This window comes from Lytechinus pictus, chromosome 9, assembly GCF_037042905.1.
Source record: "Lytechinus pictus isolate F3 Inbred chromosome 9, Lp3.0, whole genome shotgun sequence".
Lineage (NCBI taxonomy): Eukaryota > Metazoa > Echinodermata > Echinoidea > Temnopleuroida > Toxopneustidae > Lytechinus > Lytechinus pictus.
Genome location: NC_087253.1, coordinates 22687950 through 22712690, shown reverse-complemented (window position 1 = coordinate 22712690; position 24741 = coordinate 22687950). Strand labels below are relative to the sequence as shown.

At 35.4% G+C, this 24741-nt stretch overlaps 1 protein-coding gene across 1 annotated transcript; it reads left to right on the top strand.

Moving 5' to 3' along the window:
- Positions 1–364: 364 nt before the first annotated feature.
- Positions 365–23719, top strand: LOC129268562 (DNA damage-regulated autophagy modulator protein 2-like). Its single transcript, XM_064104941.1, has 5 exons — positions 365–428; positions 7266–7408; positions 12380–12557; positions 18039–18136; positions 20126–23719. Exons 1-5 carry the CDS (start codon positions 413–415, stop codon positions 20507–20509), a joined length of 819 nt encoding a protein of 272 aa, XP_063961011.1. The 5' UTR covers positions 365–412; the 3' UTR covers positions 20510–23719.
- Positions 23720–24741: the final 1022 nt, after the last annotated feature.

Below are 24741 nucleotides of genomic sequence, written 5' to 3'. Positions count from 1 at the left end.
TCATGCAGTTGATATGAAACATATATTTACGTTTTTAATTATACTGTCCAAGAAAACGAGTTTAAAGGATTTAAGAAATGCTATGAATGACTCTCGTTCTCCTTTTACATTTCTGTTTCTGACATACTAGCTTCTCTGCATATTCCAAGTATCAAAAGAAGGTTTTCGTCAGTTAACATCAGTTAAGACTAATCTCGAGCGGACAAAAGTTAAAATATTTATCAGTCCGTACAGATGAAATAATAGAAAAAAATGTGTTGTCCTTTTACACAATTTAATCACAAATTTGACATCCTTCTGTTTATTAGTTTATTTTAACATGAGTCTTTGTTTTATATATTTCTTTTCTTTTATTGACAGTGATGCTGCCAGCACGGCACCACAAAGCTGTATCTTCGGTCAACTGCTTAACATGACAGCGTTAATTGGTAAGTTCCTTAGATTGTTAACGGCTTCTTTCATCAATCATCTCATTCCCTAAGGCTGAACAGGATCAACACAAAACACGTGTTCATATTAAACATGAATCATGTCAAGAACACAATTGGCCGTAAGTCACGTTGCAAATAATGTGATAATTGCTAGGCAAGTGGACATATTGGCCTTACTACTACTACTGCTACTGCTACTGCTATTACTACTACTACTACTACTACTACTACTACTACTACTACTACTACTACTACTACTACTACTACTACTACTACTGCTACTATACTACTACTACTACTACTACTACTTCTACTACTACTATATTACCACCAATAACAATTATAATAATAGTCCTGCTACCACACACTTAAAAAATAGCATGTTGTTTAAAGACCGTCACTCGAACAACAATTTGCTTAAATTAAACAATAATGTTCTTCAAACTATCTTTTAAATTGTTTTAATTTGTTTTAATAATCAACCTGTTTAAAACTTTAAACGAAAGTTGTGAGAGCAACGGGCTTAGACAACGCGTGCTTAAAGTTTTAAACAGAGTTTATACAGAGAAGGGTGGCGCCAGGATAATTTGATAAGGGCCGAGACCATCTTAGCATGACGTCATATTTGAATCATAAGGGTATCCCAAACTTCTCTCTTTTTGATCCATTCCTCCCTCTTTTCCATTCTTTTTTCCTTATCTTTTTTTACCTCTTGAAAACTCATGGGGGAGGGTTGGTCCTCCTCCTTCTTCCTCTTCGTCATCTGTTGTCACACAAATATGCAAGCAGCATCCAAAATAGAGAAAATGAAATTAGATAATGAAAAATCAATTAATTTCTAAAATCAGGCCTTGTATTGCAAGGTTAATAAGGATAACTCTTAACTTAATTTTTCATCGTCGGCATGGAAACTGCAACTCATTTTTTATGGGATAATGAATACACACAATGATTGATCTGTCATCAATATACATGATACAGGTCACTGTCTGTATCAGATAAATCTAATCATGGTAATTATCATTATGTTCCGTTCTGTTATAGCATGGACCTACTACACAGCCCTACACAGGTATATGGTTATAGTAATAAGTAATTCTTCATATTCGTGATCTAGATGTTGAAACGTATGTTTCTCCTGTAAAATGAGATGTTCCCTTACCAGAGATCTTGGCAGATTTATCCTCTCATTCTCTTGACTTTTCTACACTGGCGTATCAAGGACAGTAAGAGCCCATGGAGCTCAGTAAAATGACGCCCCTTCCAACATCTGGTCCTTGTAAGTTAGCGATTAATCACCAATTTGAAAGGACAATTCTGATTGTTTCCCAGTCAGTCTTCTGAGCAAAATGCGCATGCAACGATGATTGTGATAGGCCATTTTCATTTAGCGATTAATCGTTAACCTTAAATCGCGCCCTACCATTTCATGAAGCATTTCATAAAAGTCAGTGATTTTCACGATATTATCTTTTGAGCCAATTATATTGATTTCAGTAACTCATACGATTGAGGGCAAAAGAGAGGTGAGAGGGGCAGCGCAGTTGCCCCCCCCCCCCCCAAGAAACTAAAACTTTAGGTCTATAATGCGTGAGTGTGGATGTGAGTGTCTGGTTAAGAGAGAAGAATGAAAATGTTTTTATTCAAATTCCTTTTCGGATTTTGCATAAAAATGAAATATAAAAATTTAGTTTTGTGGAAATGTATAAGTTTTATTTTCAAAGAAATGACAGCATGGAAACATTTATTTTTTTGTTCTTATTTGGGGGTATTTACATTCTCACCCCACTGTTGAAAATTAATAAACCCTTCCAAAACATCTTGTCTCTAAAGAGGATCTCCCCGGCATCAAGGAACTCACGAGAAAGAATAAAGACAAACTCCTTAGGTCATCAAAAAATAGCAGAAATATGAAATTGCATAGCCGGGGCTTTTACATTTTCTCATTCCGTTCGTAAAAATATGAATTCATGGAGGCTAAACTGAAGGGCAAGGCAGGAAAATCAATTATTATTTTACAAAATGAAGCAGTGTCAAGGATACAAGAGCCAAAAGGAGTCCGTTGGGGGTCTGTGTCGAGTCTTTGCCTAGCCTTTGTCGAGGCTGGCAAGCATTGTTATGTGCTGAGTGATGCTAGGAAATAGGAACAAGGGTTTAGCGATAAGGGTACAATTTTGTAGCAAATACAACCGTTGCAGGCAAATTAAATGAAGACAAATGTTTTTATGGCCATTTACAGACTTTTTTTTACTGTTTCTAACATGTCTAAAGCGACTTAAAGCTTCAAAAGTTCTTTAAAAAAACATGCATGGAGTATAAACATGATTGCCTTGTCAAATCTGGTATACGTTGGGAAGGGTGTTATTCACTTTATACACCTCATACACATACACACACACACGCACGTTCACACGCACATCGCCACCCACATACACACCACCCTCACTCTCAAATGGCCATACGATAAAAGAACATTTTGATTTCTCAACTGAATTACATCTCTTTTGGTGCTATTCTCTTTTCCCCTCCCCCTTTCCATTTTTTTATTCTCCCCTTTTCACTGTTTCAGAGGTCGCCCTTGTAGCGCCCCTGCTTTTTTTTTAACATTTTTTTGTAGCGCGGGTATAGAAGCCAGTATAGTTGAGTGTCCACTTTCCCGGCAAATTCTTCACTCCCACGTATCTATCATAAATACTAACCATTAAATAGCTATAGGGGAGTCAGCTGTTTATCTTATTGACTTGATTTTAAACCGGATATAATATAGTAAAATTGTGGTATGAATCCAAAGATCATCGGGGGATGAGTTTGCAAATAATATATTGACCACAGACATAACACAGAGACAGGCAGTAAAATGAAAATTCACAATTTATTCAAATTCTATATAAAGCTTACCATTGGTTAGAAAAAAGACATACTCATCCTTGCCATGCGTACTGCATGAAATGATTTCGTTTATTGCCTACAAAAAAAAGTAATTCCTAAGTAGATAACGTAAAATCAAAAACTTTACATTCATTGTGGAGAGAACTTAAATTGAAGCAAAACCTGTTTTGAATAGGCCTTTGACAAATGAAGTGAAGCCAAAAAACTTGCCTATATTGATGTTGTTTGGGGTATTTGTAGGGGGGTTCTCAATTACTAGTAAGTTGTAGAACCTATTGAATCTAAACCTTTCCAAATTGTTTATTCAGTATTTAAAAAAGTACTCTATTAAGCTTTCAGAGCAAAAAGAGAAAGTAATTGAACGTTTTTTTTATTCTAGACACCTGTGATTTTGCGATAAAAGAAAGATACTCATTGGTGACCTATTTAAGACTGTCTATCAACAACTAATTAACCCACATGCAGACCTAGAAACAACCTCGTCTCCATGTTTCTAAGAGTGCAGCAGCTTTATAATAATTGTTAGTCATAACCGGCAAGATGGTTATCCTGGTTATGAGGACAAGAGGAACAAAGACTGGATCACTTCTTGTTCTTATATAAAATTTGAGGTGACGAGAGACTTTGTAATAATGTTTGAAAACAAGCAGGATTTTTTTTGGTAATCTACCCACTTTAATATTTAGTGTTCTCTTGAAAATGATTCTCATTATTACTATCTTACTAAAACAATGCTTCTAGTTAGAAGCGGAGTACAGCTATATATCACTTTAGCTACTAAAACCATGAAAATGCCCCTTCTTGAAAATATTCACACAACAATGTATAATCAAATGGAAAGCTTGCATCAATATCAGAGAATCTTTTTACATTTTCGTTGGATTTCTTTTGTTAAAAACCCTTACCCTAGCTTTGATGGTAGAGGGTAAAAATAGGTTAATTGCTTAATTATGAAAGCTTCGTCGATTGATACATATTGTATTAGTTATTGAAAGAAAAAAATAACTGGGCATTCCATACATAAAGCAAGATCGCGTCCACAGGTCGAAATAATGATGGCAAAGCAATAAAATCTTGCTATCTATTCCAGACGAAACCATTTAGAACTGATATAATTGCACCCAAATGTAAAGTCATATTTTCCCCCTATATAAGAAATATTCAGCGAAATCAGTACACACACACACACACGAATATTGTATATGATTACATTCAATAATGTTAATGAAAGTTACAGAACATAAAACATGGTCCAAACATAGAATATTTCTAGATGAAGAATTCATAGTACATTTTTAAAATAGAAATATAATATATATGAGTTTCTGTGTAAATGGGGAATCACTCAAAACGTAAGTTGTATATGACAATTCCCTAATAGCATGGAGTTGGACATACTGTAAATGCTATCTAATTATGACCAAAGAGAGATAAAAGTAAAAACAAATCTCAAATCACTGAGAACATGACCTCCATTATTATTTTTTTTCCTTATGAATAGGCCAAAAGTTCAAATAGCTACACGTGTGTGTAAATTCTAATTGGGCGGATCTACTTGGCTTCCTTGTATATAACTCAACACCCTACCTATATGAGGTTGGGAGAAGAAGGTCATAAGTTACTATATTATTGATAAACAACAATTATCTCGCACTGTCGTACTCTTGATACACTTTTCCCGGGGTGGGGGGGACTGTAGACATCATGGGCATCAATCCTCGGGGGGGGGGGGGGGACCTGTCACCCTTTTTATTAGTTAGAATATTGTACAGCAATCCTTTAGGGAGAGACGTCGCGACGCGTCGCCCACCTAAGAATGACCAAAAATATCACAAAATCGCCGTGAATGGAAGAAGCGTCGAAGGTAGCGGGTCAAGAGAGTGAACCGACCGAGCTCATTACATAATGTTTTGAGCATTAAAGGGGAAGTTCACCCTGACAAAAAGTTTATTGTAAAAATTGCAGAAAAAAATGAAAATATTGCCGAATGTTTGAGAAAAATGCATAAAATAATTAAAAAGTTATTAGAATTTCAAATATTTCATTTGTGACGTCATATGCGAGCAGCTCTCCTACATATCGTTTAGTAAAAATCAATGAAATGTCATTTTCTCAGAAAATTGGAAATTGTTTTTATAGTACCTTCAGTAGGCCTATAACAATAGCAAAATCATATCGCACCTGCTTCTTAAAAAGAGTAATCTCGAACCATTAAAAAATTAAGATATGTATACACAACATAATATGGGGCAGCTGCTCGTTTATGACGTTACAAATCCAAAACTTAAAATTTTAATATCTTTCTTAATCTTTAAGAAATCTTCATAAAACCTCACCCATATTTTTGCTATAATTTCTGCTATTTTTAAAACAAACTGTTCTACAGGGTGATTTTCTCCTTTAATGATCAGATAAACAAAATGTGCAATGATCGAAAAGTGCGGAGGAGGGGGGGGGGCTTTGCTGTTTTTTCTTCAATGTCGTTTTTTCGTTTGACAATAGAACCATGATTTGTCCTTACAAACATGACAAATACATAAGTCTAGTTGAGCTGTCGCAATCGGGTTCTGTATAGGCCTTAATCATACCAAGTATCAGATACTGAGCTCATGGACTTTATAATATGACAAAATTATAATTTGAATGTATAAATAATTAAAGATAATGAATAAACAAATACATAAATGAATGCCTGAAATATACAACATTAATTTATCGATTAAGTAATAGATAAATTAGTAACTTTATATTGATAAATAATTAGATAAATAAATGAATAAACAAATAAATAAATAAATAAGAAAACAGTTTTGTTAAATGGAGATTGAGTTTTTCTTCAAGATTTTTTATTGATATTTTCGTGCGAGGCATGTCCACGTGTGGTGGATTAGTAATCACATGACCTTGTTATCAGGTAATGGGACTTGCGTGGGGTTTTCCTCTAAACCACCTTAGACCCAATTACACACCCAGCAAGAGAGCTAATGACTGGGACTATGGTTAATGAATTAAATTAATCGTTTTCTCGAGATGGATGCTTCAGTAATTGGAGCACTTGGAATTTAGTTAACGATCAATGGCAGTAATTACGTGTTATCGCAAGTAAACGTGTCAATTCAGAGACCTATTTAGTCTGGTGACGTCATATGACTGATCTAGGTTTTCGTTTGAGCTTGTTCAGCTTTCAGTGGTAAATATAGGTTGAATTTCAGCATTGCCTATGATTACGCTTCGGGCGCTGTGCATAAAGTTCTTCTTTATATTAATACATTATATTAATAATTTGCGAATAACTGGAACACATTATTTGGTGCTACATCAGATTCTAAAAATCATTTTCATCGTTCAAAATTCAATGATATTTTTTCAAGTTCATTAAAAATGGGAGAAAACGAATAGAGAGAAGAAAGAATGAAATAAGAGCACTGAGGGGGGAGGGGGGCTTTGTGTTGGAAAGTGTACAGTAGGAACCTGTACCAACATTTCTTTAAATGAGGAAAATGGCGCCATATCTATTTCGTCTGGTACAAACTGAAATAAACTGGCGTCTCCCCTGAAGAAACCCCGATATAATCCATATCGTTTGCAGTATTCAACGTAGATGCAAGTAATAAGATATTTATAGCCTCCCTTGTTCCTGACGTTGTCTAAACATTTTTTTTCCTCTTGTAATGAATTTACAAATATATTACGAATTACTCCTTTTTTTTCATTATCACCCTTTCTTGGAGTAGATATTTCGATATACACTGGTTTCATTAATTTATTTATCTTGAAGTTTTTGCAGTTGTATTTTGTAAAATTTCAATATGATACACATGTAAATACTTTAAAAAAATCCTTTCTCAAGTTCTTTTCATGTGTGTGTGTGTGTGTATGTTTTTAGATATCAATATTTTCTAATCTTCATTGTCTTCTATTATTTTTTCTCTTTTTTTCTGCTAGTTTTTGCTGGTGTCTTTGTTAGATTTCGTCAGTTAGCCAGCCTTGTTCCTCCATACTATATCAAGATCAAGAGTATGAATATTTGGGGACTCGTCTTTGGATGGATCTCGGGATTTGGAATGACCCTCGTCGCAAACTTTCAGGTAACGACAATCTTGTAAGGAGTTCAATTCGACTCGGATAGAGCGCAAGATGGGAGCCAACTGTTTTGAGTCAAAATGACTCGTTTGCCGGTCACTTTGATTCTGAATAAAGTTGACTTCCAGATGGCGCAGTTTCCAGTCAAATGAGACTCCGCAAAAATAAAGGGTTAACTTGTGTGCAGTATCACCCAACAGACGCTTAATTGATTTGATTTGCTTTGTTTTCATTTCATTTCATTTATAATTTTTTTTAAACACGTAGCATTTCCATTTAAACAGCTATACCAACACCTACCATTAACCATTCCCAACGCCTAATGTCGAAGCACTCAAACGGTCCTTCACAAAAACACGCACGCTCCCTCACGCACGCGCGCAGATGCACTCACAATTACACACGCACACAAAATAGTACACCCTTACTACTCACGCGCTCACACAAACGCATAATCACAAACTGCTCAATAATTGAAACAAATATCCTATAAACCCAACTGCCTCTTACACTTGGCTCGTATCGTACTTTGCAACTAAACTAACCCTCATCTGCTCATTCTGATAGAAGTATTATTATTAGACCTATGCCCATATCTGCCAGACAAAATGTAAGAAGAAAATCAGAAAAAATAAGCACTCATTTCCTCAAGAAATAAGACCTAACGGAACCACAATGCGACCAGATAATAACATATCATATGTCAAGGGCAAACCCTGGCCTTGTTGGTTTTAAAAACTACCTGATAGTAAACAACACATTACGAAATAGCAAGAAATGGTAAGAAGATAAAATCCAGGTCACTTCCTTTCAAATTTATGCAAGGGCCGCGGAACGGTTTTCAAAGCGGGGGGGGGGGGGGGCTGACCATGCAAACCATCACAATCTTATGGTAATTTTTACGTTAACGTTACGTTACGTTAAGCCCCCCAAACCCCCCCCCCCCCCCCCCCCCCGCTTCCGCGGCCCCTGTTATGTATTCTTCTGGCAGTGGATTTAGACATTGCAAGTGCAGTAATAGCATGGTTGGGACTCTCTCTAGTCATGTTGGTTAGCGCTTTCATTGACACGATTTTTTTTTTCGTGAATGCATGGCGATACATTGCGGGGAGGGGGCAAAGAGGGCGACCGCCCCTAAAAAAATCAGAAGAAAGATTTAAAAAAAGGGATACAAGAGAAAGAAATGGGGAGGAAGAATTATTTTAACTACTGTATAATTGTTAAATCGAAAAAAATGTTCAATCTAAAAAATACGTCATGTTTGACCGTCTTTACATGTGTGTTTTAAAATAGTTTTGCAGACGTTTTGTTGGCCACTGGTGAGCCTATCTTTGTAGATGCCTTAATATTTGCAACATATTTTTTGATATTCCCAAATCTAACAGGGGCGGATCGATACCCCTTTTAACAGAGGGTTAAGGGAGGGCGCCCCTCTCCGTCACCAACTCTGTTTATTCATTACAAGATTACAGCATGGATAAAAACATTGAGCAATTCAAATGCCTTGCACAACTTTCAATCGTACCTCTGCAAAGATTCACAAGAGTTTAAAACTCAACAAAGGCCCCCTTCTCCCGTACAAATATCTAATCATCTTGAACCCACGCCCTGATGGATTCTAATTCACGTTAGACTTTACTTTTGCTGCCAAGCTTAGAAATAGCAAAGACAGATATACTTAACTCGATAAAAGCTCCAAGGGTTTTACAGAGGCTGAGAGTGATGACAGACGCGGAATCGCCCCCATGAATTACTGCGTGTAATTCTTAGATCATCGGTGCACGCAACAGAATTTGAATTTTATGTCTTTGCAGCTTTCAGTATTAAAAAAGAAAAAAATCACTAGCGTACAAAATGGGTTGGGGAATGAGACGGCCATGGACCCAAAAAGTTTCACGACCAAGAAAAAAAAAGTGAAATATGATATAATTTTCTGAACATCATGTCAAAATCTATCGCAAAATTAGATCTTCAAAAATGTTAATATTTTGCTCGCTCGTTTCACTCGCTTTGAGTTTTTTTAAATAATTTTTCCCTTACGACATATCTGGCAACCTCAAAACTTTCGACTTATTACGAAAATGTGCAAAATAACATATTTATTAACATTTTGAAAGGTTCATGTTAATACTATAATAATTTTGATCATAGAACTTGGTTAATAATGGCCCTGATGGACTTCATAAAGAGTAACATTAATGTAGTTGGTTTTGATATTGTGTACAGTATTATTTTAATACAACACCAAAATTTGCTTTTTCGGATTACAAATGACTAAAAACAAAATGAACAAAACACATATCAATATTCTCTTTTGCTGCAATCAAGGTATAAATTAATGAAACAATTCAATGATAAATCAATATCAATATTTTAAAGATTCTAAAAACCGATGTTAAAACATATTCATGATATTGCTTTTTGAATACTGATGAAATATGATTAATTCCACAAAATCGTGTTTTTCGGGGATGGGGGCTTTCGCTTTGACTCGGTCTGAATTCCTCAACTTTTATTCTATATAAGTAAAAGCACATACTTGATTTTTCAAAGGCCTTTTGATGGAATTATTACGCTTTTCTGTTGAATTATTGTTTTTTTTAATTATTATTGTGCTAAACCATGATCGGTTAATAAGGACTAGTCATTAGTGTGGAATACAGTAAAAAATTAAAGGGATACTCCAGGCTAAATATATTAATATCTCAATAAATAGAGTAAAGTTCATGGAGCAAAATGCTGAAAATTTGATATAAATCGCATAACAAATAACAATGTTATTATATGTTTAGGATCTATATCACCATTTTTAGGCAACATCTCCCAGGTCTCTCTGATATACAACTTAGAAATTGGCTCAGACATGAAATAATAATGAAGTACTTTCCGTTATGTAATTACCAATTGAATCAAGGACCAGCTGCAGAAAGATCAGTTGCCTGGAAGAAGAATGGTATCGCCGTCGCGAGTTCAAATAATCCGTACTTTTCGCATTTACTATACGGGGAAACTCTCTACAACGCACCAATTCCTTTGAAAATGCAAGGCATATCACATTGGAGAGCTGAGAGGCTTTTGTCGAATATTAGTGGAACGGGACATCATCGGAGTCTCTTGAATCTGGACAACGACATATTTGCAATTGTTCGTCCGGTGCAAATCTTCGGATGATCTGCTGTCCCAGTCCACCAACTTTCCCTATTATATCGTCATTCCCCTGCCCTGTCGCATCGGGTGCATAAGAACTGACAAAAAATCACAGCCGGGGCTAGTCTCGATAAGCTTTGCCTTTTCTAGCCACTGCGACATTATTTTCTTCCTACGGCTGTTCATCCTTGGTCGATAACAGGCCTCAGTGATCATAACTCAATAACTAGAGCGATTGGTGATTTAAACCAATGAGTGTGAAATTTCATAACAGGAGAAGAATTTTTTATTTTAAAGGGAAGGTCGGGGGATTCGAATGGACTGGGTACAGCACTTACCGCTCGCTCTGCGCATCGGCGTTTTTGGAAGCTGTGGCGCTCTTCCTCCCAGCGCGTAAAGGGGAGAATTTTATGAATGGATTTGTCGGATATTTTTATAGTTTGTTAATCCGACAGTAATAGTGCTTCTAAGCCAACCAAAATCAAGGAAATTTGTCAGATCTAACAATATGTCTGATGACAATAAAAATGTTGATGAAAATAAAAATGTTGATGAAACGCTCCCAGAAATAGCGCTACCTTTCGACAAGAAATCACCATGGTGATTTCTTGTCGAAAGGTAGCGCTATGAAAATTGACGAATCTCTCGCGAAATCTCGTAGGAGTAAAACAAATCGTTCGCGGCCCGGAAAGCACCTGGCCATAAAGAGAGGGGAAGAAGTTTAGAGATCATAACATCCTGTTTTGATCACACGATGACGCACTTAATAAGACAGTGGGTTGTTCCAAATCTTTCATTGTATTTCATTAAAATGGTTTGGGTGTGATGGTTTTACGGCAGAGCTGTCTTCGGCTTCGCTAATTCACGTTGATGAAAGGTTACAGTGTAAAAACGCTGTTTAAAGTTATATTCACGCTGTTTAAAACCATCACTATAACAACTTTTTTTTCAAAATTTTAACCAAGATATTAAAAGTTTTAAACAAGTTGTTCAAAGTTTTAAACAAGTTTGCTAACACAATTTTAAAAAAAAGTTTGAACATCTTTTTTGTTAGAGTGACTGGCTTATACAACGTGCCATATTTTTTTTACTGCGTATACTTTCTTACTTCATCAATAAATAATTTCAAGATAGTCATATCAATTAATTACGATTTGCAACTCAGTCTGTACAAACCTTTATCAATAATCTTGCCTCCTTTTTCATAGCAAATTGATAATTAGTATTCACGAGGCTTTTTTCGTAGCATACTGATGATTATGAATATTGATGTCGATGTATCGAAAGCATACTGATATGAATATTCATGATGCTACATTAATTTTTGCATTGATCATTCTCCTTATTGGCTGGAGTGAAATATTATAAGAGCAAACCAATTTCGGTGTAAGTGTATGTATGTATTCGTGATATAATTCCACAGCCTCTTATATACTACAAAATAAGGAATGAATAATAAAGAAAGCAACGCCGATTAATAATCTATAATCTTCAAACATTTTCTCTCGGAAACCTTAAAAAACTAGCTCTGATTTTTCAATGATTAATTGCAAACTTAACTCTTTAACAAAGGGGCACGTCCTACAGTGACTTCTTCACATTAATTTTTAACGATTCATATATCCCTTAATACTTGATAATGGAGTAAAATAAAAGGCACCAAACCCTTAATCAGTTGTGGAATATTGTTTTTCATGTTAAAATTGAATTTATTAGCAGATTGAGAACTTGCACGATCTCCGTTAACAAACAGACGTTCTGGCCAATCGTTGTGGTATCGTGTTTAAGTCGTAAAATAACTCACCCCTTCCCCCATTTTATTTCCACAGGATTCAAATGTACTCATCGTCCATCTGATTGGAGCATTTCTCTTGTTCGTGATGGGAACAGCCTATTGCGTCACGCATACCATCATCTCATACAAACTCTACCCACAATACAACACGATGTTGCTCTGCCGATTGCGACTGGTCATCACCACGACAACGGCGGTATCGATGATAATCAGTATCCTTTTTTCGATAATACGATACTTTAGATAGCTTGAGATGTTGAGGGAGGAGATGAAATCGACACAATCTTAGAACGATTTATATTTAGAGAAACTCGTAGACTCTGTAAAATACAAAATATATTCCTTTATTCATCTTAATCTTTGCAAAGCATGGGGGTTATTTCAAATTGTTGGAAGATATGCGTTTTACTCACTTTCACCCCCACCCTTTTTACCATTCTCTCTCTTTCTCTCTCTCTCCCGTTCTACTCCCTCTCTCTCACACACATCTTACACAATTTTTTTTACACTCGCCCACCCACCCATGAGTGCGCACACTCACCTGCCTTTATTCACACACACACACCCACACTCACTCTCTATCCACCCCTCTCTCCCTCTTCCTATCCCCCTTCTCTACCTCTTTCACCCACTCCCCCTCTCTCTTCCCATCATCATCTATCCGTCACGCTGACTGACTGTAACGATGGCGTGACGTAACGGATCATTGCACACTAAGTACACCCATCCTATTATTGTCATCACCTGTTCTATCACAGGTACCCTCCATTTGACACCTGTCTGCTCAGGTAACCTCCCCAGAGATCCGGCGAGACGTACCCCTGGCCCACCGATGGGGTACACTGATTAAGAGTCAGATCCTTTCACATAGATAGGTTCAGTCGAGAAAATTATTGTTGAAAAATGTTCCTCATTACACTTTTTTTTATTTTCAGTTCATTACAAGCATTTGAGTAAAATTTCACCTATCCAAAATCAGAGAACGTGAAATCTCCTACTGCACGAGGAATAGGCTTATACTGCATCTGAACATGGACCTATTTGTAATAGGTCCATGATCTGAACATGCCAAGTTACATTTTGAAGGGAAATCGGTCGCAATCCTCGAATGATCTGTGTGTGGGGGGGGGGGGGCATTTGGTACTAAATCGCCCTCCTTCTTTAATAGAATTTCAGTTCAATTCAATTCATTTATTTGTTTTCAGATGCTGCTACAATGTATATGAAATGAACAAAGTGTTTTTTAGGGGGTAGCCCATCGAGAAGCTTAAGAAATCACAAGCACAAAACTGAAAATAAGGTTTAAATCATGGATTCTTCAAATTGAATTATTAATCAATGTTGTATAGATCGGGAATGCTGACAGTGTCACTTTACACGACTAACCATTTTAAGAAATTATTAATAAAACATAATGAATGAAAGATACAATAATTATTCACTTTCGTTTTTGAAGCTCCAAAATCTCTTCATTATCATCATACTAACCAAAGTGGAACAACATGTTAAGTTAAATGCAGTGTACAAAACCAGTTTTCTACCGAAATTTCACAAGGTATGGATGCAACTGATATTGAAATCCTCGAATTACCAATCTCTTGCGGAAGAGATATAAATATCGGATCTCGAGCGCTCATAGCGTCTGATCCGTGATTTGATGTAATCGCATAAAACCATAATGACCTAATAAAATTGATCCAAATCATAATATCATTTGTTACTGTTAAACGAGGGGTAGACCTTCATCTTCGTATGGAGTATTGAAGTTTAGTCTTATTATATTACGGTAATGTTTCTTTTTCTTAAATTGTAGTTAACTTTTTTATAAAACTTTCGAACGTGAAATTTATATGGATTCCATTTGCCATTTTTTTTGCCAACTGCCAACTTTCTATTGTGTTCTCATAAAATCAACTTTCCAGTCGTGTTGATGGATTAGAAGCACTTTTTTTACGATCCCTTATCAATAATTTTGTCACTTGAAAATGACATAAACACATTGGCCACATTTGATGACTATCCCTTCAATTCCTGCTTTTGACACGTTTCTCTGGCATTTACTTTCATGTGGGAATTACGTAATCCCGAATAATTAGTTCACCTTAGCCTTGATGCAAAACATACATTTTCCTGAATTTTGTTTCATCCTTTTTATTTGAATCGGAATTTCTCTTTCGCCAAAGGAAGATAGCGAGATACTCAGCCCAAACTCAATGATAGATATTCATTTCCGATCATGACAAAAATAGATGACAAATATTATAGGCCTACTGAACTGGGGCATAATGTCATCTTGACCTTGCTAGTGCCCCTGCATATATTTTATTTCCTTTTCTGTCCTTTTTTTATTTTCGCCTTTGGTATTTTACTTTGTTGTTTCTTCTTCCCAACTGAGAGTTTGTGACTTTCTATCTTTTATTCTCTCATGTATTCCTTTCTGTCTTTCTTTCTTTGAGTTATCTTTTTAAATTATGACTATTTTCTGTCTTTTAAATGTGTTCGTTTTCTTTCGCTTTTTCTTCCTCTTTATTTCATTTTTTTCATTCATTCTGTCTACCTTTCTTCATTACTTTTTGTACTTTCTACTACATTTCTGTCTTTCTTTCTTCAATCGTTTTTTGTATTATTGTTTGTCGCTTTTATCTTTACTGAGTTTACTCCACTTTTTGGTCGTTCCCTATTAATTTGTTTCATTTCCCTTTTTTCTCTCTCTTTTTTTTTTAATCATGATTCATTCATTCACTTAATCTTCCAGCTACAATCTTGACCTCAAATTAACATTATATTTCAAACTTGTCCATCCGATATTCTTACTTTTTCTTTACAATTATGATTATCAGAAAGGCGATATATACCTTAGTCTACATTGAAATAATTTCTCAAGATATGTACTATTAATCTCTCAAAAATGACTTCAGTTAGATTTTGATACAATTTCAAACTTGCAGACTTGCAACCATCAAAACCCAAATATCCCAATATCCCAAATCCGCAATCATTAAACTGAGATGAAAATTAAAAGCGTCCGAAGGTCATGTGATGTGATTCTATGATCTCTCGGACATCATGTGACGTCATCAAAATCAATATAAAAGTCACATGTGATCTTCGTCACAATCTAATATTTCTGGCATACATTATGACGTCATTTCTAATAAAAGTTCTTCGAGTTACTTGCCAAGCTCGGCGACTGTAGAAAAGTTGTGTTGGGTGGATGAACAAAGTACTTTTAAAAAGTATACTTAATTTGGATGTTTCATTCCTAACATTTCAGTATTTCAATATGACTGTGCAAGGCATACATGCTTAATAATCATTCAAAAGTTTATTCGACATTTTATTGGTGTTAATAAATGTACCTTACATCGAAACATTTTTATATATATATTTAAGCCTATATATGGTGTACTGTGAGTGCGGGTCCTGTAACAACAATGGCAATTGTTATTTTTTTTACAGTAACTGGGGTGTTAAAATAACACCAGTTGGTTCCCGTAGAGAGCCACATCGGAGTTTTCAGACTACACCATACAGAGATTTAACGTACCATAGCGTGCAAATGTAACAACCAAAGGTATTGGAGTATCACCCACAGGTGTTGAACTAACACCAAAATGTAACACCGGATTAAAATGACAAGTGCAATCCTCTATATACACCAATCAACACCACCTGTTTTGTTATGTGCATTCAAACCCATGGTGTATTTTATAGGGTGCTGTCCTCTTTTAACACTGCGACTTTTTTGTTATATAGTGTATCGCTTTGTGACGTCACATAAACTTGGTTGTAATACTTTGTGCAACCATCTGACCACTTGGCACGGTAGGATTCCTCTAATATAGGATAATGATATCCCTTTCATTGGTAATTATATCATTATATTGACATCCCATGGGAATGTATTAAGACCGAATGTACGCTAATTGACGTCAATATGTGGATGTGGTAGGAAGGTTTCTTGAAAACTTTTGGCCACACGAATCAAGAGTTTCCATCAATCTTTAGCCATTTCAAGGAAAAATTTACCCTGGCATTAAGGTGGTTTAAGAAAAGCAGAAATAATAGAGAGACATCATTACTATTGAAGGTTCAACGACAATCCATCAAATCATAACAGAGTTATGCATACTTGACATTTTGTGACGTCACATGCGAGCACCTGTATGTCATATGTTCATGAAATATTACCTAAGTTCATTAAATTCCTTATTTTGTTGTATGGTTTCTTTTTTGTTGCTGTTAAAACTGAAAACGATTTTACCTCGTTGCTTTTAGTGGGACATTTACCCCTTTACATTCATTGTTTTAAGAGTGTTCCCTTATATAACCACATAAAGCACATACCGTAATTGGCTGAATATTGATACAGAATAAACGGAGAAGTCGATACACATACATTAAGTCATCAATTACAAGTTGAATAGTTTTTTATTTTCATTTTTTCTGGTTCTTGAATCGAGGATTGATCATTTGGCATTCTACATGTACACCGGTTAACATAAAACGAAACTCTTAAAAGACAAGATCGAAGGAAACATTAATACAAACTACAGATCGCCCTTTTCCCAGACAATCATAGTTCGGCCTCTTTGGAAATGACATGCACATGTTAGTAAATCTGTTTTACTATCCATAACGTCATAATGACGTCAAGTTTAAATGTGCTGACATATCTAGTGAACTGAGAGGTGGTTAGGCAGAATAGAACATACGATACCGTGTTAATGATAAATATTCATGTTGAGTTGATTGAACGACCTTAACCCAGTGAACATGATAATGATGAATATTCATATGGAAATAGAAATAAATTATTGACCTTCACCCAATGAACATGATAATGATGAATATTCATATGGAACTAGAAATATATGATTGACCTTAACCCAGTGAACATGATAATGATGAATATTCATAAATGATTAACCTTAACCCAATGACCATGATAATGATGAATATTCATAAGGAAATAGAAATATATGATTGACCTTAACCCAATGACCATGATAATGATGAATATTCATAAGGAAATAGAAATATATGATTGACCTTAACCCAATGACCATGATAATAATTAATATTCATATGGAAAAAGAAAAACAGGATTGACCTTAACCCAATGACCATGATAATGATGAATATTCATATGGAAAAAGAAATATATGATTGACCTTAACCAATGACCATGATAATAATTAATTTTCATATGGAAAAAGAAATATATGATTGACCTTAACCCAATGCCCATAATGACGAATATTCGTATAGAAATGAAAATAAATGATTAACCTTAGCCTAATGAACATGTTATTACATTTATATCGAATCAAATTAAATTATTAACATAAAATGATGAATATTTACATCGAAATAAAATCAAGTGATTAACCTTTATATAATTACCATATAATGATGAATATTGATATCAAAATAGAATTTATTGATTGACCTTAACCCAAATGCCAATGATAAATGCAGAATATTTCATATAGAAATGAAATTAAATGTTAACCTTAGCCTAATGAACACATAATTATGAATATTCATATCGAATCAAATCAAATTATTAATGATGAATATTTATATCGAAATAAAATCAAATCATTAACCTTAATCTAATTACCATATAATGATGAATATGTATATCGAAATAGAACTTATTGATTGACCTTAACCCAATGACCCCACAGGTATCATAACAGGTGTAATAGCTGAGATGCTTTGGTATCATACACACGGTGATCATACGAGAAATAGATCACAGGTGCATTGGGGACCAGAAGATGGGGTAAGTTAACATCAAGGGTGCATTACCACTTGGTCTAAACCCACTTGGTCTACTTTCCATTTGGTCTCATCCCACATTGTCTAGGCCTAATATCTTTATAACCAGTTCGTTTATTTACTTTTGGCTCTCATCGCCGTTTTTCAGATTTACTATTTTGTTTAATTTTCAGTTAGGCTATGCCTTTCATCTAATTGGTTTGACATTGTTTACATGGTTTTGTCTGGTATGATTAGATGAGCTATTTATGAACATAATTTTCATTTGACAAAGTAGAAAATACTAGACGTAAGTAGAGTAGACGAAAGTAGAGTAGACGAAAGAGGAAATAAGACCATAATCCGGGACCATAATGAGACTAAATGAATTATAGACCAAGTGATTGTTAGACCAAGCGGTAATTAGTCCAAATTGATAGTAGACCGAGACAGTTTGCTCAAAATGGCCGACAAGTTGACATATTCATGATATTGACATCCCTTCTCCATTAGTCCTAGGAACAGATAGGGAAGTGGTACATTTAACTTGATTGATAAATACGTCATGTGGTTTACCATGTAATAAACCCGTCTTCATCGCCACCAACTTCTTCCTTAAGTAGAGAGGGGTATCTTCCCCAAGAAATTTATGAAAAATAATTTTCGATTGCATTTCAATGATTCTATTTTAAGAAAATTCCAACAAAATGTGCCCCGCGGTCCACAAACTTGAATCTAAACCTACCTAAGAAAAATATTTTTCTTCTGCTTGTTTGGTTTGCACCCTTGCTTCTTTCAGTGAAGGACTTTTCTTCAGTTAAAGTTTATTTTGCCCCACCCCCTCCCCGCTAGTACTAGGGGGATCCTGCGTCCAGCCACGACCACGATCACCTCTCCCAGCATTCCTTAGAGAACGAGATGAATAATAATACAGAAAAATCTCATTGATTTGGGATGATCAAATGAAATAATGCTTAAAGGGAAATTAAACCTATGGAACTAGTGGGCTTATGTGGAAAAAGAAAAATCAAAGACGAAGAACAAAGAAAGTTTGAGAAAAAATAGGACAAATAATGAAAGTTATGAGCATTTGAATATGGCGATCACTAATGCTATGGGATCCTCCCATTGGCAATGCGACAAAGATGTCTGGTGTCACATGTGAACAACTTTCCCTTTGATGGACTATGAAATACCCCCAAAATGTAGAAACTCTTTATCCATAAAGTATTCTTTGAAAAACTGTCATGATTGTACTACATGCCCTCCTATATAGAAAGAATACATGATATACCGATAGATGTGATAAAAGAGGCAGTTAAATGCTCATAACTTTTTCATAATTTGTCCGATTTTTCTCAAACTTTCATTGATCTGTTTCTTTGATTTTTCTGTTTTCACACAAGCTTTCTTCTTCCAAAGGTTTCATTTTCCATCCTTATATACTTTACTATGACTCCTGTGGATTTCTCAAGCTAAGGGCTCAATCTCGTACAATGCTACCTGTGGTCTTTGGCTCTGTGTTTTAATTACTGAATCACTGCATGGACCAAAGATGGATGACAAACTGACGATCGATATCCGCACCGTGTTAATCCTGTTCATGCCCAGAAGGTGAAAGAGTGGCTGTGGATAAAAAAAGGATTAACCCAGTAGTTAATCCCGTTAATAGAGAGATACACAGGATACCTACTGTCACCCATCTTTGTTCCAGTGATTAGCAGACCATGGACCTATTAGAAATAGGTCCATGAACAGATGAAGTCATGATAAAGTCATGATGAAGCCACAAACCTCAGACAAGACAGCATTGTGTGTGAACACACGGAAAACTTGGCTTGAGAAAGTCCATAAGAGTGGATGAAAGCAAGTTTAAAAAAATACTGTTAATGTTGGAAAAAAAATCATAAACATTATTTTATAAGATGAAATGTTATCATTTTATTTCGTTAAAGTTTAAAGTATGTTCCTGATCGTTATTTCAGTCTTCATGCTTTCTTATCTTCTCCTCCAGGGGTACGTTCCTCATCTAATAAGTGCCTTTGCGGAATGGGTGATGAGCATAGCCCTCATGGTCTTTTATCTCACCTACACCAAGGAGTTCTTCAATCTACAACTCCACATCATGGTCTCGCAGTGTGACTTACCCGATGCTCTATGGATCACCTGTCGTGAGGTCCTCTCTCCCCCTATCCGTACCCCGTCCCACCGCCCTACAAGGATCCGTGATGGCGGAGATGAAGAGATCTTGGATGCCGAGATGGCGGAGGAGGGCGTGATCCCGCGTCCGTGTTGCCATAGGAACAGCCAAGAGTCGACTCAGTCGACGATTCCGCTTCATTCTGAGCACTCGCCTCTCTGTACTAAAAGTTCGGAGAAAGGGCACTTCTTGGTTTGATGACTAAGAGGAGTTTGGGGATATATACTACGTTAAGATCATGGTGATTACAAGGTGGTCGGCATGCTGGCGTCGTGATAGAGAGCACGATCTGTGAACGAGAGTTCATGGGTTCGATCTGCGACCGAGTCATACCAAAGACTTCTTTACAAAATAAAGAAGAATCGAACCATTTACCTTTATATGGAACAGTCAGCATAAACGATGGAAAATGATAACACTTTAATTATGTTATACATGTACATAACTAATTAGCAGACCAATAATGCAACGTAAAACAGACAAAAAAATGTCTGTCTATATTTATAGATGATGCTGTATTTTTGTAGTTATCGCGATGAAACACATTGATATTCACAAACATTGCAAAAAGGCCTTAATACATGAACATGTTAAACGGGTAAGTAATTTTCAATCAGCAAATGGTATGAATGAAATTAATGTATAGTTAACATGAGCGATCATGTACAAGATCCATATTCCATAATGTAACAACCCTGCAAACGCATGCAAGGAGGATTTTTTTAATGACCTTGTAGCAAAATCTCTTGAAACAGGGTAATAGCAACCATTTCTGATCCATTATGTAAAAGCGTGAAAGAAACATATCTGTTCAAAATTAATAAAATCATATGAAGAGTGTTCTCAAAATATTAAAAATTCAAAGAATTTTCTCGAAACCCCTTGTAGGCTAACAAGTAGGAGGACACGTGCGCATTCAGAGGGATAACAGTGGATTACATTATGCAGTAGGAAGGGATTTTATGATTCTGTTTTAATCCGATAGGGCAGATGTGTGAAGCTACTTCACATTTTTAATCCTTAATGCTTCATCTAGTGGGACTTGGCCTTCGAGAAATATACATCAATTTACTTTAATATTTAATTGTATTGAACTAACAGCTGATTAATACACTGTAAAAACGCTGTTTAAATTTTAAGCACGTTGTTTAAGCCCGTCACTCTAACAACTTTTGTTTAATTTTTTTAAACAACTGCTTAAACTTTTTAAACAACTTGTTTAAAAAGTTTAAACAACGTGTTGTTAAAGTGACAGGCTTAAACAGCGTGCTATTTTTTTACTGTGTATAGCAAGGGGGCAGCGCCAGTACTTTTTTATCGGGGAGGGGGGAGGCCTTAAGGTAACGTAATTTTTGTTCTCAAAATGAATAATATGGCATTATGGACTTGGTTTATTCCCAACTGGTCTAATGCCGATTCTTCCAATTATCAACTCGTCTACTTTCATTTGGTCTACCATCAGTTCTTCAACAATCCACATGGTCTTATTTCCATTTCGTCCACTCACCATTTCGTCTAATAACCAGTTGGTCCAATAGCCATTTAGTATACCATTTGGTCTAATTAAACTTAGTGTTAATTGGGCGAAATGAATGAAAAGAAAATAGGTATTAGACCAACTGGTTATGAGACGAAATGGTCATAGACGAACGGTGATTAGACGAAGTGATAATTGGACCAAATGGTTGTTAGACGTAAAGTTGATGGACGGAATGGCATTAGACGAATTGAAGGTAGACCATGTGATGAGTGGACGAGTTGGCAATAGACAAATCGGCAGTTTACCATGGAGGTACATGACCAAGACCTTTCCTTTTGGTTTTCTTCTCTCCTCTTTCCCCTTTTCTATTATTTCATTTTCACTACAAAAAACCTCGCCCCCTGTGCCCTCAATGGCATCGCCCTTGCCAGATATAAGTTGCAATTATTATAAATTGATGATTCCATTAAAGAAGGTCTTGTGTTTTTTTCGAGGGGAAGGGGGGTCTTCAAATATCATTTTAATGATTTGAAGATCTGCTTAGATTAGTTTTGGAGTTCAGTTCGTCGATGAGTTCAAGAATGTGTCAAGAATGTAAGAATAATGTCAGAAAAAAATTAACACTTTTCCACGTCTTTGCCTGTATAAGGTTTCTCAGTGTATTATTTGAAAAATGATACATCATGTGCATTTATCATGATTTGCAGACTCATGTTTCAATTGCATCAATCATATAACCGATTTGCAAAACTTGTAAATATGTATATAATGTGCATCACCGCGAGAGCTTTCCTATTCGAATCATGAATTCATCTTTTCATTATTTTCAAAGTTTTCTATATAATTTGCTTGTTTGTGAATCATTACTATTGACTATGCATTATGTAAATATCGAATACAGTATTATATATTATATTGTGCCTTTCTTTCAGAAATGCCTACCTAATTTTAAACCATGTGATATGCCTTTTTATATGTATTTACGAATTCACTGTGATATTATGCAATGTTTTATTAATGACATATATTTTCTAATATTGGGTACATAGATGTATTTGTATTAAAAAAATATGTATATTTGTATTGAAATCGATTCCGGCATTTTCAGAAATAGGAAGAAAATCTATTCAGATTCATTATTGTAATCAGCCATGCTAAAAGTATATTATTGAATGACGATTAAATCAACAAGTAAAAATAAATTTATCAATAGATCAATCAATGAATGTATATTGAAATAATATATTACCAGGGATAACCAAAAAAAAAAAATGATGGAATAGATGAATAAATAAATAGATGAATAAATGAATAAATAAACAGGTTGATAAAGTGGGTCAATAATAAATAACATAATAAATGAGTAGAAGAATGAATAAATAAATAAATGGAGTAATATAAAAAATAATCATCTTGTAGACCAGCATAAGTTTAGAATCTAATTTGAGTGATGCACATGCAGCTATATTCTACAAATCTAAAATAATAATAATAATCTAGAATTTAAAATGTTTGTTTTCCCTAATCAAGTCCTTGCGTAAATAATGATCTCACAATCAACGATCGTGGATTTTATTTTTCGATCAGGAATATTTAAACAGAAATGCTTTCCTTTAGAACAAAAGTTGTTCTTGGCCACCAAAACGCTTGTTAGAGGTTTCCAACTATAGCAACAAGTAGTTTTTACATTGGTTTCCGACTGACATCATTCATGATGATGACTGTCTCTTATTTTTGCAAGAATACTACATAATGATGATGTCTAGGAGTTTTTAAGAAAGATGTGTCCTTCATTAAGTACAATTTTGTTCTTCTGTTTGATTGATCGTTAAAGAGATTTTGTCATTGAAAAAATGTCGAATATACAAAATGAGAATCTAATGTGACAATGCAAGCAATTCAAATTAAAAAGGATTCGAACAAATAAATTAAGCTTGAGTGTATGTGTTTGAAGTAATGTCATTGATCTTAAAGCTTTTAATGTTTATAAACGTTTTCGTACAGGCGTATCCGAGTGAGGGCACTAAAGGCAAAAGGGGGTTTCACAAAGGGGAGGCAAACAAAGAAAGTGAGGAGGGGGGAACAGAGTTTTAAAAGGGGTAAAGAGAATGGGAGAAAGAGGGGAGTGGGAGAACAGGCTGAAAGAACACAAAAAATAGAGGAAATGTAGATAAATAGGATAGAAAAGGGAGAAGAGAATTAGGAGGGGGAAGAAGAAAGGGGAATGGGAGGAGCCAAGTTGACCAGAGCGTAACCATGGTAACGGGGCGCGAAATTGCACCGACGAAGAAGAGTTCAGTCTCGCAACAGAAAATATGTGCAATCTGTATAGTTTAATAAAACACCTATGAACCAAACTATCCTGCTTATTTTACTGGGTTTATAACAAGATTAAGATTAATGTGAAGTTTATGTGAATATACCCTTTTTTTTCTTCATTGGGAAAGCATGGGAGCGCGATAGTCAATGAAAGCATTTGCCCTTTTCGACATGTAGGTGGCGCTAAAAGTTTGATTGAAACTTTTGGTTGAGTGGCTACGGAGAAATCCGTTGAATGAAAACCGACTCACTGTAAGTGATCGTTTTAATATTAATTATATTCTTTAAAAAAGTATACGAGCAACATATATATCAATGAGGGGGAGGGGTTTACAGTGACCGTAAATTCAGGGGCACATGCCCCTCAAAAAATAATAATGCGGTAGAAAAGGGATTGATATCCACGTAAATAATGAGAACTTTAATATCAAAATTCAAAGGTACAAATATTTTTTGGATGTACAGCACGTAAATAGAACTGTCATATCAATCTGGTCAGTGAGTTCAACTTATTAAACGATGCACGAATGTTCTTCCAATCAGAGGCGTCGGCCCCACCAATTAAAATATGGGGGGGGGGCAAACATATCATTTTGCCCCCCCCCCCCAATATAAATTCCGCATGTGCACA